Source organism: Sorex fumeus, unplaced genomic scaffold (genome assembly GCF_029834395.1).
Source record: "Sorex fumeus unplaced genomic scaffold, SorFum_2.1 ptg000213l, whole genome shotgun sequence".
NCBI classification, from domain to species: Eukaryota; Metazoa; Chordata; class Mammalia; order Eulipotyphla; family Soricidae; genus Sorex; species Sorex fumeus.
The window spans coordinates 1,243,712-1,259,785 of record NW_026606270.1 but is presented as its reverse complement, the minus strand read 5'-3'; the positions used below and the strand labels follow the sequence as shown (position 1 = coordinate 1,259,785).

The 16,074-nt window shown below is 61.1% G+C and overlaps 1 protein-coding gene across 1 annotated transcript in view; it reads right to left on the bottom strand.

Annotated features, from left to right (window-relative positions):
• Positions 1–5,970: 5,970 nt before the first annotated feature.
• PREX1 (phosphatidylinositol-3,4,5-trisphosphate dependent Rac exchange factor 1) overlaps positions 5,971–16,074 on the bottom strand; it is a 130,836-nt gene continuing 120,732 nt past the window's right edge. Inside the window, exons 28-40 of the mRNA XM_056108462.1 lie at positions 15,624–15,706; positions 15,444–15,534; positions 12,922–13,050; positions 12,722–12,763; positions 11,979–12,199; positions 9,877–9,976; positions 9,525–9,668; positions 9,321–9,438; positions 7,927–7,993; positions 7,057–7,229; positions 6,617–6,719; positions 6,458–6,525; positions 5,971–6,039 (exon numbers count right to left, since the gene is read on the bottom strand). Coding sequence (XP_055964437.1) covers positions 5,997–6,039; positions 6,458–6,525; positions 6,617–6,719; positions 7,057–7,229; positions 7,927–7,993; positions 9,321–9,438; positions 9,525–9,668; positions 9,877–9,976; positions 11,979–12,199; positions 12,722–12,763; positions 12,922–13,050; positions 15,444–15,534; positions 15,624–15,706 — 1,382 coding nt within the window. The 3' untranslated portion in view covers positions 5,971–5,996. The remainder of the gene's footprint in view (positions 6,040–6,457; positions 6,526–6,616; positions 6,720–7,056; positions 7,230–7,926; positions 7,994–9,320; positions 9,439–9,524; positions 9,669–9,876; positions 9,977–11,978; positions 12,200–12,721; positions 12,764–12,921; positions 13,051–15,443; positions 15,535–15,623; positions 15,707–16,074) is intronic.

Genomic DNA, 16,074 nt, shown 5'->3' with positions numbered 1-16,074 from the left:
CACTTGGAAGATGCCCCATGGCTTTTGGGAGCTCCTCCAACAAGCAGGCGAGGCCCAAGAGCTGAGGAAAGGGGCAGCTCAGCAGGGATCTGGACAGAAGCAACCCCTGAGAGCCACAGTCTCGGGCCAAGCGCAAGGTTTAGGGGAGCAAACCTTGTCTTTATTCCTTAGAGACTTACAGCGTATCTTTCTTTCTTCTTTCCTTCTTTCTTTCTTTCTTTCTTTTTCTTTCTTTCTTTCTAATGTAGGACTACTGTTATTTATTCAGCCATTGATTAAGCTGACTAAATTAGCCATGAACTCCACATTACTTTTTTAAAATTCAGAATGCTAATTTAATTTTTTTAATTATTTTGTCAATCACGGTGGGCTACAGTTACAAAGCTTTCCTGTTTGTGTTTCAGTCATACAATGATCGATCACCCAACCCTCCACCAGTGCACATCTTCCACCACCAAGGTCTCCAGTATCCCCCATCCCACCCCTCCCCCTGCCCCTATGGCAGAAAATCTCCCCCACACTCTCTTTTGTATTGTTTATTACGAATAGCATAAGATGCCACACGGCTGGCTGTGAGAGCAGCCTTGTGCTCCTGGAGTTCTAAGATTTTAGATAATTAGGGTCAGAGAAATCTCTGCAGAGAGCTGCTCAAGCTGCTTGGTCTGGACATTCGGAGATTCTTTTGTGTGTCTCTGGATCATGGCCGTTAAGGAGCTTAAGTAGCAGCCAGAGACAGTTTGTGGCTGTGACCTCCAGGGTCCCATGGGGTCGGGAAGATGAGAAGGACTGGCCCATTCCCTATCCCTTGAGGCCTGGAGTTTGTCGGCACTGAACCTGCATACCTGCTCTTCTCTTTGAGTTCTGAAAATTGGCGGCTGCCAGGGTTCTTAGGGGGCAGGTGGAATGTTTGTTTCTTAAAGGCAAATGATCTCCCATCTGTGCCAGGCGGGGCCACATCTACGCATGACCCGAATCCCTTCGCTTTTGAGCCAAACCTGTTCTTTACAAAGCACAGAGCTCCAGTGGCATAGCCTGGCCCCCCAGAGAATTGTGGAACCTGCCCTGCCATCTCTCAGGAAAGGAGATGTAAGAACACTCAATGCTCATTTCTCAGTTCCTGAAGCCTGCAACTCTTCCAGCTGGGCCCCTGCAGAGTTGGGGTCTGGGCACTGTTTGCGGGCTCCGAATTGGTATCATTTTGCAAGGTCCCCTCCTGAGGGGCTCCTTGGTGGCCTTTTAAACAAGGGCAGTGACCCTGTCCCCGGGTCTCCTGCAACATTCAGTGCAAATAGGGGCCTTGAGAGCAAGTGGGCGTGGGGAGATAGGGAGTGACAGTGCTGGGGGTCAGACCCTGCCCAGGCTTCACGTCCACTAAGAACAGTTCTCGGTCCTGATCCGATGTCTCTTCCCAGCCTCCAGCTCCAAACAACCACCTGGTCCTTGTCACTGTCACTTCAGCACTTTTAACACCATGCAACTTCCTTGAAGGCAAAAGCCGACGGGAGACATTCCTCAGGCAGAAACACGGTTCATCTGGAGAGAACCGTACCCAGGCCTCAGCGTAAGCTCCTCATTAGTTCTCAGATTTGAAAGAAATGGGTCGGGGCTGGAGCGATAGCACAGCGGGGAGGGCATTTGCCTTGCACACAGATGACCTGGGTTCGATTCCCAGCATCCCATAGGGTCCCCCGAGCCCCGCCAGGAGTAATTCCTGAGTGCAGAGCCAGGAGGAATGCCTGTGAACTGCTGAGTGTGACTCAAAAAGAAAAAAAAAAGAAGAAAGAAATGGGTCAGGCTAGAGAGATAAGTGGCAGGATGAGCCCAGGCTCTGAATGCAGGAGACCCAGGTTCGAACCCCAGCACAGCTCCGGGAGCGTTTCCTGAAGCAACACTGTACATGGAGCTGGAAGGAGCCTATGGCAGGTATAGCCCCCAAATGAAAAACAAAAAAAGAAGGAAATGGGGCATTTTAAATGGAGTCGCCTCATGGAGCCAAGGGAGCTCACACTCATTCATTCATTCATTCTTACTCAGTCTCAGTGATGACTAAGTTGGTGAGTTAAGGCTAAGGGGCCTGGCTCGGTGGCAGAGCACCTGCCTTGCAAGCCTGAGATTGGGGGACCAAGTTCAAGTCCCAGCACTGCCCCCACATGCCCACAGAGCTCAGGGGACACTGAGATCTGGCATCACCACCAGGAGTGCTATGACTCAAGGGACCAATCACCGCCCCAGGGCCAGAAACCCTCCGGAAGTAGAAAAACGGAACGTGCCTCTAAGACAGGAATGGGCATCTCTGGAGAGCAGATGGAAGTCGGAATGTCAGTGCCCTAGTGAGCAGGAGGAAGACTCAAGGTCTCTCGGGATGGGGGGAGGGGTATTAAATATTTCATCAGGCCTCCCAAGGAGAGTCTGTGGGAGCTGTGAAGCCTTGGGAAAATCACACACACACACACACACACACACACACACAAACATGCACTCACAGACACGCACACACACACAGACCCCCTTCATCTGGACTCAAGGAAGCAGGTGGAGTTGGGGGGAAAAGAGGCTGTCCAGGAGAGGGGCCGGGGGCGAGCAGGGGGTGCTGTCCAGGTGCATCCTGAACCCTTCCTTCAGGGACAAAAGATTTTCCCAGAATTCCCCCCTGCTCCTCCCCCACAGCAAACTCCTTGCACCTCATTGGTCAGAAGTGTGCCAGCACCCACCAATCACAGGCAGAGGGCCCTGTGATTGGTTTACACCATCCGGCAAAGACACGCCCCCCCTCAGTAATTTGATCCCAAGTAAAGAATCTGTCCTAAGTCAGGGGCGCCCTCAAGGATGCCCGGGTCCTTCTAAGCACTGGCTCCATGCCCTGCAGAGGTCACTCACCATGAAGCCAGCGGCCCCCACGACCCACCCTCTGGCTGACCCTGGGGCCACCCAGACAGGGGCAGGAGGGTGGATTGCGAGAGGCCCTGGGTGTGTGGGTCACTCGCTGGCTTTACTGGGCCCTGCACGGGGATAGCACCCAGGGCTATGTCAGGGGCTGTGAACAACGTCCTTTATCACTCTCCTGACCTCCAGGGACAAGGGTCACTTCTTCCAGAGAATTCTTTCCCACGCAGCTGCGAGCTGGCTGCACTACTTACTCTCAGCTCACCAGAAACCCACGTCCAAGCTCACGAGAGACGGCTGTGGCCAGCGGCCAGGAATGTCCTATGTCCTCCCCGCAACCCACACCCCACACCGGGCAACGGGGAAAGGCTAGCATGTCCCAGAAACGGGCTCCCCGCAGCCTCGCTCTGGGACTGCCCGGCATTGCTGACTGGCCAAGGCCAGACACCCTTCTTGGGAAATGTGTCTGGACACGCTTCGTCCTCCAGGATCCTGGAAACTAAGGCACAGAGAAGGACAGGGCCCCGGACAGGGTCACACAGGACCCAGAGCACCCGCTACAGCCCTCCTTGCTGCTCCTGCCCAGCTTAAGGTTTGTGCGGCCCCGGGAGTGGCTGTTGTCCGACCTCCAAAGTCTCCCAGCATCAAAGCTCCCAAGTCCGTTGGCTGCAGAGCGGCCAGTGCGGCCAACGGTGCCACCTGGTGGCCACCCTGCCCCCCAGGTCGCGGTTCCCCCAGAGGGTGGGGCGCCCTTTAGGAACTGTGGGTTCCTGTCCCCTGGCAAACCCCTGACCCCAGTGCACGAGGGTCTTCCACATCCAGGTGCAAGGGGAGAAGGCAGGGAAAGGGAGAGGGGCAGGAAGCATGAAACAGGGTGACGCTCTCACACAGATGCCGTGGGACAAAGAACGTAGAAAAACTAAGAAAAAGGAGGGGAAAGACAACTATAACAGAGAGAGAGAGACAGACAGAGACAGAGAGAGACAAAGAGAGACAGAGACACAGAGACAGACAGAAAGAGACAGAGACAGAGAGAGACAAAGACAGAGAGACAGAGACACAGAGAGACAGACAGATTGGCAGAGATGGTGGGGGAGAGCAGAAAAATGGAGGGGAAATAGAAAAAGCATCCACACCCAGTGCAGCCCCGTGGGAAGGGCATGGGCCGGGCACAGCCCCATCCAGCATGCCCCAAACGGGCATCCTGGTTGCAGGTAGCCGCGGTCCCTGGCGCCACCTGCTGGACATACAGAGGATCTCGCGTATCCGCCTTCACAGATGAAGGGGGACTCAGAATCTAAAGCAAAGGCCGTTCTCCTGGTAGCTCGGTGCTACCACAGCCTCCCCCCGTCACTGTCACTGTCACTCCCGTTGTTCATCGATTTGCTCAAGCGGGCCCAATAACATCTCCATTGTGACGCTTGTTACTGTGTTACTGTGTTTGGCATATCAAATACGTCACGGGGAGCTTGCCAGGCTCTGCCGTGCAGGCGAGATTCTCTCGGTAGCTTGCCGGGTTCTCCGAGAGGGGCGGAGGAATCGAACCTGGGTTGACCAGGTCGGCCGTGTGCAAGACAAACACCCTACCCGCTGTGCTATCGCTCCAGCCCATCACAGCCCCCCTGGAATGCCAGCATTCCCCAGCACTCGGGTGGGGAATGAGGGACTGTCCCCAACTCAGGAGAAAGCCCCAGTGGTGAGGTCGCTGGCTCAGATAAGTCATCTGATCCTCCCCCCAGACTCCCTCCCACCCCCCGCTCTCCGTCCCCCACCACGGGTGGTGCTGGGCCTCAAAGGAACCCATCGCAGGCCAGAAGGTTTGTCGTATAAACTGATTTTTAATAATAAAAAAATCTATCATGAAGTCAATGAGAACCTGTACATCTGAAAATAAACCAGTGCGTGCGCCCAGCTCCCGCCCCGGCAAAGGCCGGTTCTCTGTACCCGCGTCACCCGCACCCCCAGGTGGGCACCCACCAACGCAGCCGGGGTGCCAAGCAAGGGGGAAAAGGAGGGTGGCACTCTCACCCCCGCCCCGGGCAGGAAGACCCCCACCACTCACGGCCCCAGCTGGGTCCTTTCCCTGCCAGTGTTCAGCGAAAGCGGAGGGACTGGCTGCAGAGGGAGTCCCCTATGGGACCCTCCACCAAGGTGGCATGGGACACTTCCTGTCTCTCAGGTTGGCTGACCAGTTCCCCAGTGGTGGCACGGAAGTGAATGACAGGCGTGACCCTGGGCTCTCCCTGGCTCCTCCCTGCAGGATGGTCAGCTGGTGGTGGGAGGGGAGGGAGATGGACCCCCAAGCCCTGGCCTGTGACCTCTGACCCCACAGCCTGTCACTCAAAGAGCCAAGACTTCAACATCTCCGACTGCGGGGCTGTGGGTGTCACTCACAGAGGAGGGGGTGTCACTCAATACCAGGCTTGCCCTCCCCTCACAAAACACAAAATACTGACATTTTTAAAATTTCAATAATTTAGGGTTTTTTTTCTTTTTTTTAGTATGTTTGTGAAAGCTTGTCAATACTACCTTATGTTGGTCCTGTTAGACAATATAATTCTTCAAAATTTTAAATGTCAAATATATAATCACACACTCCCCCCCAAAAAAAAAATCTTTGTCAAAGCTGCCGCCGCTGCCACCACCACCCTGGATGCAGGAGTTCCGGGTGACGCCTGGGGAGGCTGCGTCCCGTCAGTAATGTCCACGCCGGGCTCATGCCGGCGACCGCGCCAGGCCAGGGTGTGAGGCCGAGCTGGGGACAGGCGGCCGAGGCCCACAGCTTTCCAGTCCAGCGAGCCGGTTAGTACAGGGTTAGGGGGAGTCTGGAATGTGGAATCAGGAGGAAATCGGGGTTTCCAAAGTGCAGTGGAGCCGTCCTGGGGCGCTGGGTCTGCCGCGGGCTTCGGACGGGAGCCGGGTGCCCGCTGTGTCCATCGGCTCTGTGGCTCCCCAGAGCGGCTCTGAGGTGCCGACCAGGCCCTTCCGCCCGCTCCTGGCTTGTCCTCACGGTGGGCAGCAGACGGGGCTTGCCAGGCCCTGAGCGGGCAGGAGCAGAGGCTGGGCTGGCTCGGAGTAGACGGGGTGCCCACACCCCAGCAGGCCAGCTGGGGTCAGAGGTCTCCATCCACGGGCGGCTGGCAGAGGCGGTAGAGCCTGGCGGGAGGAGGACAGTGAGCCGAACGCAGGCTCTGGGCTTCTCTCACTGGCTGTGTCATCGTGGGCACGTGGGGCGGCCACCGGGGTCACGCCGTCCACTGCCTCCCAGCCCGGCCGGGTAACACGGCGGGCCTGAGGTATGGAGGGGATGAGGCCAGGCAGAGTGGCACCGAGATCCTGCTCCCGGCCAGGCCCAGAGCTGTGTGGCTTCCACAAGGCTCTTTGACCTCTCTGTGCAGCTGGGTTGTCACTGGCGGGACAGGCACGGACCAGGGCAATGCCAGCTAACGGCGGTGCTCCCTCCCGACTCTGACCAGGCCCGACCCCAGGGGCTCGGGGGCGACGGGAACTGGCAGGGGCTCGCAGACACAGTGCTCTCAGGGCGAGGCGGGGGCTGTCCGAGGTGGGAACTCACCGGGGTGCCCCCTGGGGCATCTGGTCCTTGACTCGCAGGTTTTTTGCCAGAATCTCCACCCGGGGGCCCTGGAGGATGGAGGCGTGAGCCTGGCAGCCGAGACACGCGCCCCATGTGCCAGGCCGTCCCCACCGTCCCCCGGTCCCCGCCCGTGCCCACCTGTTTGCGCATGATGTCCGTGGCCTGCATGATACAGCGGGGCAGCAGCCCGTGGCTCCGCGCCAGCACGGCTGCCTGCTCCAGGGAGACGCTGAGGGTGCTCCTGCAGGCACAGGCGTGAGGGCGCGGCCTGGCATGGTGCCCGCGTGCCCTCTCTGGCCTCCCAGCCAACCCCTCCCAGGCTGACCCTGCAGAGCCTGACACCTAACCCCCAACCCCAAACACTGACCCCTGACCCAGAGACCCCAAGTCCTTGACCCCTAACCCCACAGGAGTCTTCCTCAGCCCCTGGCCCCCCAGTCACTGTCCACTACTCTCCGCTGCCTGCTGTGTCCAAGCTTTGTTCTGGGGGGGGGGGGGGGCAGGGGCAGTTCTGGGCCCAGGGGCGCCTAGTCAGCCGCGCCCCTCCCCTGGCTCTGTCGGGCCTCATGGCCACTCACCTCTGCATGCCCGTAGCACACATGACGATCTGGCAGGCGCCCAGGCGGTAGCAGAGCTCCGAGGAGACGGGCACCAGGCCGGCGCCCACGCTGGCCCCCGCGCCCGGCTTGGGGTGGATGAAGACCCGCAGGAGGCGGCAGAGCTCGTCCAGGGCGTTGATGGGGCGGATCAGCTGTGGGCAGACAACGTGTGGCCCCGGGGTTGCTGCGGCCTCCGCACTCCCCACCGCCCCATACGACCTCTCGGCTCTGCCCTGCCTGAGGGACCCCACTCAAAGCACCCCCCACCCCGCTGAGCACCCTCAGCTCCCCCACGCCACCCCTGCCTGCCCCAACCTAGGGGCTTCCCCGACCTCTGCCCGTGGGACAGCCTGCAACTTGGGGCCGGCACCGACTGCCTCACTGCCTGACGTCCCCAAGGGCCTGAGGTCCCCAAGGGCCTGGCCTGGGGGGCAGGGCATCCATCAGAGCCTGGGACCCACACCCAGGAGCCCCCTTCCCTGATCTGCGCCCCCTCCAACCCTCACCTCCCATTCCCCTGCACCAGGACAGTCTCTGTGTAAAACCTTCTGCCTGTCCACAGTAGCCACAATAGACCCAAGTACTCTGTGGCTGGGCTGGCCGGGGCCTCGCTACTGTGGGGGTAGGAGTAGCAGTTCTGCCCTGATGGGTGCAGGGAGCTTGGGCACCCACAGAATTAAGTCCCCGAGAGAATCCCAGGGCCGTGGGAAGAGGCTGGGATCCTGACGGCTGGGACGGAGCACCCAGAAGACTTCCTAGAGGAGGTGACACTGTGCTCGGCCAGGATTCTGCATGCGCCCTGTCCACTGTGTCCTGACCCCCCCAGATCCCCGTGTGCTGGGGACAAACCTGGTCGATCTTCACGGCCGTGGCACTGGCGTCCGTGGGCAGGTTTGACTTTTCCAGGTAGAACGCCCTGAGGGAAGAAAGCTCTGGGGTGAGGGGGGTCTGCCACCCCCCTGACCTCCTGGCCCTGCCCTGCCCCACGGGTTGCGGGTGGCCGCCTGCATACCCGTGGCCCCTCCAGCACCCCCACCCCACTGGCCCAGCCTCCTCCCGATGCCCTCGTGGCTGTGCCTTTGTCCAGCTGCCCCCCAGGCCCCCTCATCACTGCCCCTCTGTCCACCTGCCTCTCCCCAGCAGCTCAGCCAGCACCCAGGCGGCCGGGCCCTTGTCAGGGTGAACGCAGCTGTGTGGGCACCAGACACTGTCTTGTTGGGGTGCACCCAGCACTGATAGGAGGGGGTGCAGGGACACGTGGCCTGGCCGGCTGCAGGGCACAGTCCCCGTGAGGGGGGAGAATGGAAGGGTCCGGTCAGGGCCACTCCGCCAGCACACAATCAGGAAGCAGCTGGGACCCACTCCAGCCTCATTCTCCGGTTTCCGGCAGCAGAGCCGGCCGGGCCGGGGTGCGGCCTCGGAACCCCAGCAGCCGCATTTCCTTCCCAGGGACACTGGGCCCGCTGCCATGCGGTGCTGCTCGGGGCCCAGGGTCACCCCGCCAATGCTTGAGTGCTGGACTTGCAGTCAGGGCCTCTGCGGGTGCAGCACTGCTCACCCTGCGGACTGGCCCGGCTGGGCTCCTCTCTGGGGGACCCCGTGGGGCTCTGTCCTGACTTCTACCTACCTACTCCCAGGTGGTGCAGCCAGTGTGAAGCCCAGGGATGCAGCCCCGGGCAGTGGCAGGGGAGCTACTGCTCTCTGGGCCTCAGTTTCCTCACCTTTAGGTGGGTCTAGGTGTGGGGGGATCAAGGCTGCTGGGTGACACCTCACTTCAACACCCTGCCCCGCTGAGCCCCGCCTGAGCCCCGCCCCCTGAGCCCAGCCCCTGCCAAACGTGCCCCACTCCTGCTAAGCCCCGCCCCAAAGAGCCCTGCCCCTCTAGCCCCGCCTACCCGCTGAGCCCAACCCCCACCAAGCCCCGCCCCAGAGCTCCTCCCCCGCCTAGCCCCACCCCCAAGCCCCTGCTAAGCCCCGCCCACCCGCCGAGCCCCACCTCCGCCAAGTCCCTCCGCAGAGCTCCTCCCCCGCCAAGCCCCGCCCCATGCCTCTGTTAAGCCCCGCCCACCCACTGAGCCCCACCCCCACCAAGCCCCACCCCAGAGCTCCTCCCCCACTGAGCCCCGCCCCCACTGAGCCCCGCCCTCACAGAGCCCCGCCCTCACAGAGCCCCGCCCCCAGAGCATCACCCACCCCCCAAAGACCCACCCGGCTAAGCCCCGGCCCCTTAGCCCTGGGCACACCTGAGCTTGCGGTAATACTGCTGGACCTTCTCCAGGGATTGGGCGTTGATCTCCTGCTGCAAGTCTGCAGCCGACCCCGGGCTGCCTGGAGGCGGCGGCCCCTCCACGTTCTCCAGAGCTGGGAGGAGGCAGAGGCGGGGGTGGCTGGGATCGGGTGCGCCAGGCCACCCCCGAGGAACCTCCCCTGTGCCCGCCCGGGCTCACCTTGGGTGAAGAGCACCGTGTGCATCCGCAGGCTGGCCCCGGCCTCCAGGCGCGAGGGCAGCTTGGAGAAGTGGTAGCTGTCCAGGTGGAGGACGACCCGCAGCGCCTGCCGGCTGCCCTCGACGTGGTAGAAGACGTTGGTGTCTGTGGGTGGACACAGCTCAGCCTCTGTCCCGGCCCACGGGCGGCATCTGGGGACGTCTGTCTGGGTCTCATCGGACGCCTGCCCTCCTCTCCAGAGGGTGACCCCCGGCCCCACCCCGGTGTCTCCTTCAGAGCTCCCCCACACCGCCGAGACCTCTGCCGGCCAAAGTGCCATGGCCCAGGACCTGCGCTTGGTGGCACCACTTACTGGCCACGAAGTTCTCGTCCAGCTGCTTAAAGGAGAAGGTGACATTGTCCAGCTCGGACAGGGTCACCCAGATGTCCTCCAGCATGGTCCGCTCCTCGCTCTGCGGGAAGAAGACGGGGCTGTCTCACCTCCAGGTGCCGTGGCTGAACCACGTCCCGGGCGGGGCTGTCTGGGCTGGGTGGGAAACCGCGTTTGCCCGAGGCTTGTCCTGATTCTCCCAGGCCCAGGCCCACCTGTGCGCTAATGTTCTGGGGAACCTAATTCCTGGACCACCCACCTGGCTAACGACTAACGGCTGTAGCTCAAACCCAACCCGCCTGGATCCAACTCCTGTTCTTCGACCAGCCCAGCAGGCGCCTGTGAGCAACACCGACCAGCAGAGGGCGCAACGGCCCAGTTGCCAGCCGGGCCGGGATGCCCAAGCTAGAGGAAGCAGCTTGGCGAAAACTCCAACTGCCGACTGTCGGGGTGTCGGGTCAGTGCACCTGACCCCAAATGCTGAGGCACTGACTGCCTTCCGGCAGGCGGAGAAAGACCAGATTCTGAGGGGCAGGACTGCCAGGGTGAGAGATTGGGAGGCGGGGCTGGGCAGGCGTTTCTGGGCTGCCCCCAGGTGTGTTAGGGCCTGAGTTCAGGGCAGACAGGCTCCTGCCGAGGGAAGGTGCGAGAGGAGGCTCGGCTGAATCCTTACAGAGCTGCCTCGTGGCGCCGGCACCCTCTGGGCCCTCAAGCGTCTCTCTCAGCCAGGAACTGGGGGGATCTTCCCAGGTTCAGCAAGCCTGTGCGTCACCCCCCCCCCCCCCCCGCCCACTCTCCTGCAGTTCAATCAGCTGACCCGCCCCAGGCCTTTGCACCTACTTTTTCGCTCCCTCCTTGGTTCCTGGGGCCACCTTAGCTTCACCCGGCCGCCTTCCTGGCGTCCACCCAGACCCACCCGTGCCCTGCCCTTGTCCTGAGCCTCGGCAGGTGCTGTGGGTGGCGCCCCACCCCGCCCGATGAACGTCAGAGACACTGGACATGTCTCCAGGTGTCCCCAAGGCCCGGGACCAGCCCAGTGAGAACCACTGCTCCAGGCCACTTTTTTTTTTTGCTTTTTGGGTCACACCCGGCGATTCTCAGGGGTTCCTCCTGGCTCTGTGCACTCAGGAATTGCTCCTGGTGATGCTCGGGGGACCCTATGGGATGCCGGGAATTGAACCCTGGCTGGCTTCGTGCAAGGCAAACGCCCTCCCCGCTGTGCTATCACTCCAGCCCTCTCCAGGCCATTTCTTATGCTTGCTTAAGCCCTTCTGCCTCCCCAGCACACCCGGAATCAGCCACACACTCACACACACGCACGCAGGCACACACACATGTACACACACATTGCCACCTGTATTCTCAGAGTCTCTCACAAACATAGGACCCCACACTCTCACACTTACCTGCACTCAGTGTCACTCACACATTTATCTGCACTCACACTCAACTCTGCACACCCACTTACACTCTCACACATCCACACTGTCACATACACACACATACACATACACTCTCACAGACTCACACCCACATACTGCATCTCACTCTATACTCACACACATCCACACACTCACATACACGCTCACACTCCTACACACACACTGACACACATACATGCACTCTCACACACATCCACTCTCATATACTCAGTCTCACACACACTATCTCACATCCATATTCACACACATGCACACACATCCACGCACACACCCACACTCACAATCACACTCACGTGTACACAATCTACATTCTCACATACGCTCACACACACTCACATAACACTCTCACACATACAGTCACATACTCACTCATACATTACACTCACATCCACACACATCCTCACACACACCCCCACACTCACAATCACACTCACACACATACACAACCCACTTTCTCACATAATTCACAAATACACACACTCACACAACACTCTCGCACATACACACTGTCACATACACAGACACTCATACTCACACACATTACACTCACACACACACACACACACACACACACGCCAGACCCCGGGACAGTTTCCGGCCGACTCAGTGACTGACGAGGGGCCCCTCCCCGCCCGCCCTCACCACGGCGGCTGGCGACAGCAGGGACTGGCAGTGCAGCAGGACGCCGGTGGCCGCCACCTGCTCCAGCCACTTGCGGCTGGCGTCGCGGCTGCTCTCCCCGTACTCGCCGTTGTTGTTGTAGCGGTAGCTGAGCGCGGCCAGCAGCTGCTCGGACACGGCGCACACGGCGGCCACCAGCGCCTGGCAGAAGATGCTGTCCCTCCGCAGCTGCAGCTCCGTGTCTGCCGGACAGAGGCTGCTGGGGCGGCTCTGGGGGCAGCCCGGCGCCCCCCCAGGCCAACCCCACCGACCGCCACGAGCATCGGCCCCGAGCACTGAATCTGGGGCTCGCTTGGCCAGGTACCCCCGGAGTGGCGCCTGGGCCCCTGGGACTAGCCTGGGTGCTCCCCGGCTTCCCACAACAAACTCCTCATGGGACTCTGCTAACGATTTTGGCCCTGACCCCTGCCCTGATCTGGCCTCTGGGTCACCCGGGGCCCTGCTGGGACACGTCTAGAGCCAGGCTCTCGCCTGCCACCTCTCAGGGGCCAGCTCTGGTTCCGATCCGGCTTTGGGAGGTGCTCAGGGCAGAGAGCACTCCCGGGGCCTGCTGCCCCACCACCTCCCGCCCTTCCTCTCCCCCACCCCATCTGTGGGCAGAGAGTCCCGGGAGGTGGGGCAAGGGGGGAGGTGGGGATGGGGGGGAGGGGCTGAGGGTTCTGTGGGCAGCCCAGGCGGGGCGGGGGGGGGGGGGGCAGTCTCACCTGTACACTTGAGCAGGGCCAGGAGTAGCTGGTTCTTCCCGTCTGGAAGGAGAGGAGAAGAGGGGCGTGGCGGGCTAAGGGGTCAGCAGGTCTCAGCCGGGAACAGGGCACCGGCTGTCCTCAGGGGCCCCTCGGGGCGCGGGCAGGGAGCCGCATCCCACAGCGCGGACGCGGCCCCCACGTTCCCCCTCTGGCCTCACCCTCCACGTATCTCTGGATGTTGTCCACCAGGGTCCCGATGGAGTTGGGCAGGTTCCAGGGGTCCTCCTGGATGCTGATCTGAATCAAGCTACGGCCGCGCAGGGTGCACTCCTCCTTCTGCTTGAACTCTGGGGCAGGACAGAGACGTGAGGACCAGTGGCAGCTCTGGAGAGCAGAGCACTGGCCCCCTTCCTCGAGACCACTGAGTCCTGGGCGCAGGAAGAGGCAGGGACCACCCCAGGCAGCACTGATCGATCTCTGAGCCTCCACCCTCAGGGTGCAGCCACCCAGCACAGGCATCCAGTCGAGCAGACACTGGCTTCTCCTGAGCCTGGACAGTCTCTGAAGGAGCCTCAGATTGTCTCCTCAAGCCCTGACCAGCGGAGCTGGCACTGAGTTACGAGCTAGTCTAGGTGGACAGATGGGTGGGAAAGTGGCTGGGTAAGTGGAAGGGGACTGGCTGTCTGGACAGATGGGGGCTCAATGGGTGGGTGGGTGAGTGGATGGGTGGATGGGTGGATGAATGGGTAGATGGATGGATGGTGGGTGGATGGATGGATGGATGAGTGGATGGGTAGATGGATGGATGGGTCGGTAGATGGATGGGTGAGTGGGTAGATGGGTGGATGGGTGGGTGGGTGGATGGATGGATGGATGGATGGATGGATGGATGGATGGATGGATGGGCAGATGGATGGATGGGCAGATGGATGGATGAGTGGATGGATGGATGGATGGATGGATGGATGGATGGATGGATGGATAGATGGGTGGGTGGGTGGGTGGATGGATGGATGGATGGATGGATGGATGGATGGATGGATGGGTGAATGGATAAGTGGATGGGTAGGTAGATGGGTGGGTGGGCGGGTGGGTGGATGGATGGATGGGTGGATGGATGGGTGGGTGGGTAGATGGATGAGTGGATGGGTGGGTGGATGGGTGAGTGGGTGGGTGGGTGGATGGATGGATGGGTGGACGGGTGGATGGATGGGTGGGTGGGTGGATGGATGAGTGGATGGGTAGGTAGATGGGTGGGTGGATGGGTGGGTGGGTGGATGGATGAGTGGATGGGTGGGTGGATGGGTGAGTGGGTGGATGGGTGAGTGGGTGGGTGGGTGGATGGATGGATGGGTGGATGGGTGGATGGATGGGTGGATGGATGGATGGATGGGTGGATGGATGGGTGGGTGGGTGGATGGATGAGTGGATGGGTGGGTGGATGGGTGAGTGGGTGGGTGGATGGATGGATGGATGGATGGATGGATGGGTGGATGGATGGGTGGATGGATGGGTGGGTGGGTGGATGGATGAGTGGATGGGTAGGTAGATGGGTGGGTGGATAGGTGGGTGGATGGGTGGGTGGGTGGGTGGGTAGATGGATGGGTGGATGGATGGGTGGATGGATGGGTGGGTGGGTGGATGGATGAGTGGATGGGTGGATAGATGGGTGGGTGGGTGGATGGGTGAGTGGGTGGGTGGATGGATGGATGGATGGATGGATGGATGGATGGGTGGATGGATGGGTGGATGGATGGGTGGGTGGGTGGATGGATGAGTGGATGGGTAGGTGGGTGGGTGGGTGGGTGGGTGGATGGATGGATGGATGGGTGGATGGATGGATGGGTGGGTGGATGGATGAGTGGATGGGTAGGTGGGTGGGTGGGTGGGTGGGTGGATGGATGGATGGATGGGTGGATGGATGGATGGGTGGGTGGATGGATGAGTGGATGGGTAGGTAGATGGGTGGGTGGATGGGTGGATGGGTGGGTGGGTGGGTGGGTGGATGGATGGATGGATGGATGGATGGATGGGTGGATGGATGGGTGGATGGATGGGTGGGTGGGTGGATGGATGAGTGGATGGGTAGGTAGATGGGTGGGTGGATGGGTGGATGGATGGGTGGGTAGATGAATGGGGGATGGGGTGGATGGATGGGGTGGATGAATGATTGGATAGGTGGGAGGATGGTTGGGTGGACAGGTAAATGAAAGGATGGGTAAACAGGTGAGTGAGTGCGTGAATGGGTGTGCAGCTAGGTGGCTGGCTGAGTGGGTAAGTGGGTGGATGATGGGGTGAGTGAATAAGAGAAAAAAATAGGCAGAAAGACACAAGAAATGTCCATTTTTCTTCCCCATCATTTCAAGAAGAAAATCTAAAACGTTTTTTCACCATGTGCCAGGGATCAAACCCCAGGCAGGCACCACATATGACACCCTACCCCATCACTCCCAACATGAGTGTGGAGCCAGGACTCAGCCCTGAGCACGCTGTGGCCCAAACGCTCCCCGCAAATAAATAAAAGCGAAAAGCTCCCTTCCCAGCTCGAGCGAGGTCTGGACCAAGGCCGGCACTTGGCGTCTGGCCTGCGGGCGGACAGCAGTGGGCAGGGAGGGCTTCTGGGAGACTGGCAGGAGTGTCCCCCACCCAGTGTGTCCCCCACCCCGGCACATCCCACCTACCCTTGCCTGCGTCAGGGCCCCCGCCCCTCCCGTGTCCCCGCTGCCCACCCCTGGCTCACCCTGCAGACTGTGCTCCATGGGGAAGTGCCTGGTCTCCTCGAAGGCCCTGCTCATGACCGGGCCCTTGAGCAGCGCATGGATGGCATCCACCTGGGCACAGGGCGGGGGTCAGTCAGGCTGGCCCTGGGGGCCCCGGGCACAGGCCCTGTCCCAGACCCGGCTCCCCTTCCCCAGCCCACCTGGTTAAACAGATGCTCCAGGCAGCCGTGCAGCTTGTCCTGCTTGTCCGACGGGATCCGCATGTCACATGGCAGCTCGTCCCCTGGGGGGAGGGGGGCAGACACTGTCACCCACCCAGTTTCCCCTCCGCCCTTCCCACACATTCCTGCCGGACGAGCCCCACAGCCCCCGGGGAGCTGGGCCGACAGACTCGCCCTGGCTGTGCATCCCCAGGAAAGTGGCCCAACCTCTCTAAGCGGCCTCCGGACCCTCCCGCTCCCGTCCCTGCTGACACAGCAGCACCGGGCCAAGCCTCCTCAGGACACAATGCCCCCAAGGCCGCCACTTACCCTGGTCTGTTCAGTCAGGGCAGAGCCCCGTGTCCAGTGGGAAGGGCAGTGAGACAGCAGGGGGCTATGGGGGACTGGCAGGGGAGGGGCCTGTCGCGGTCACCGTGCCGTGGGGGTTGTG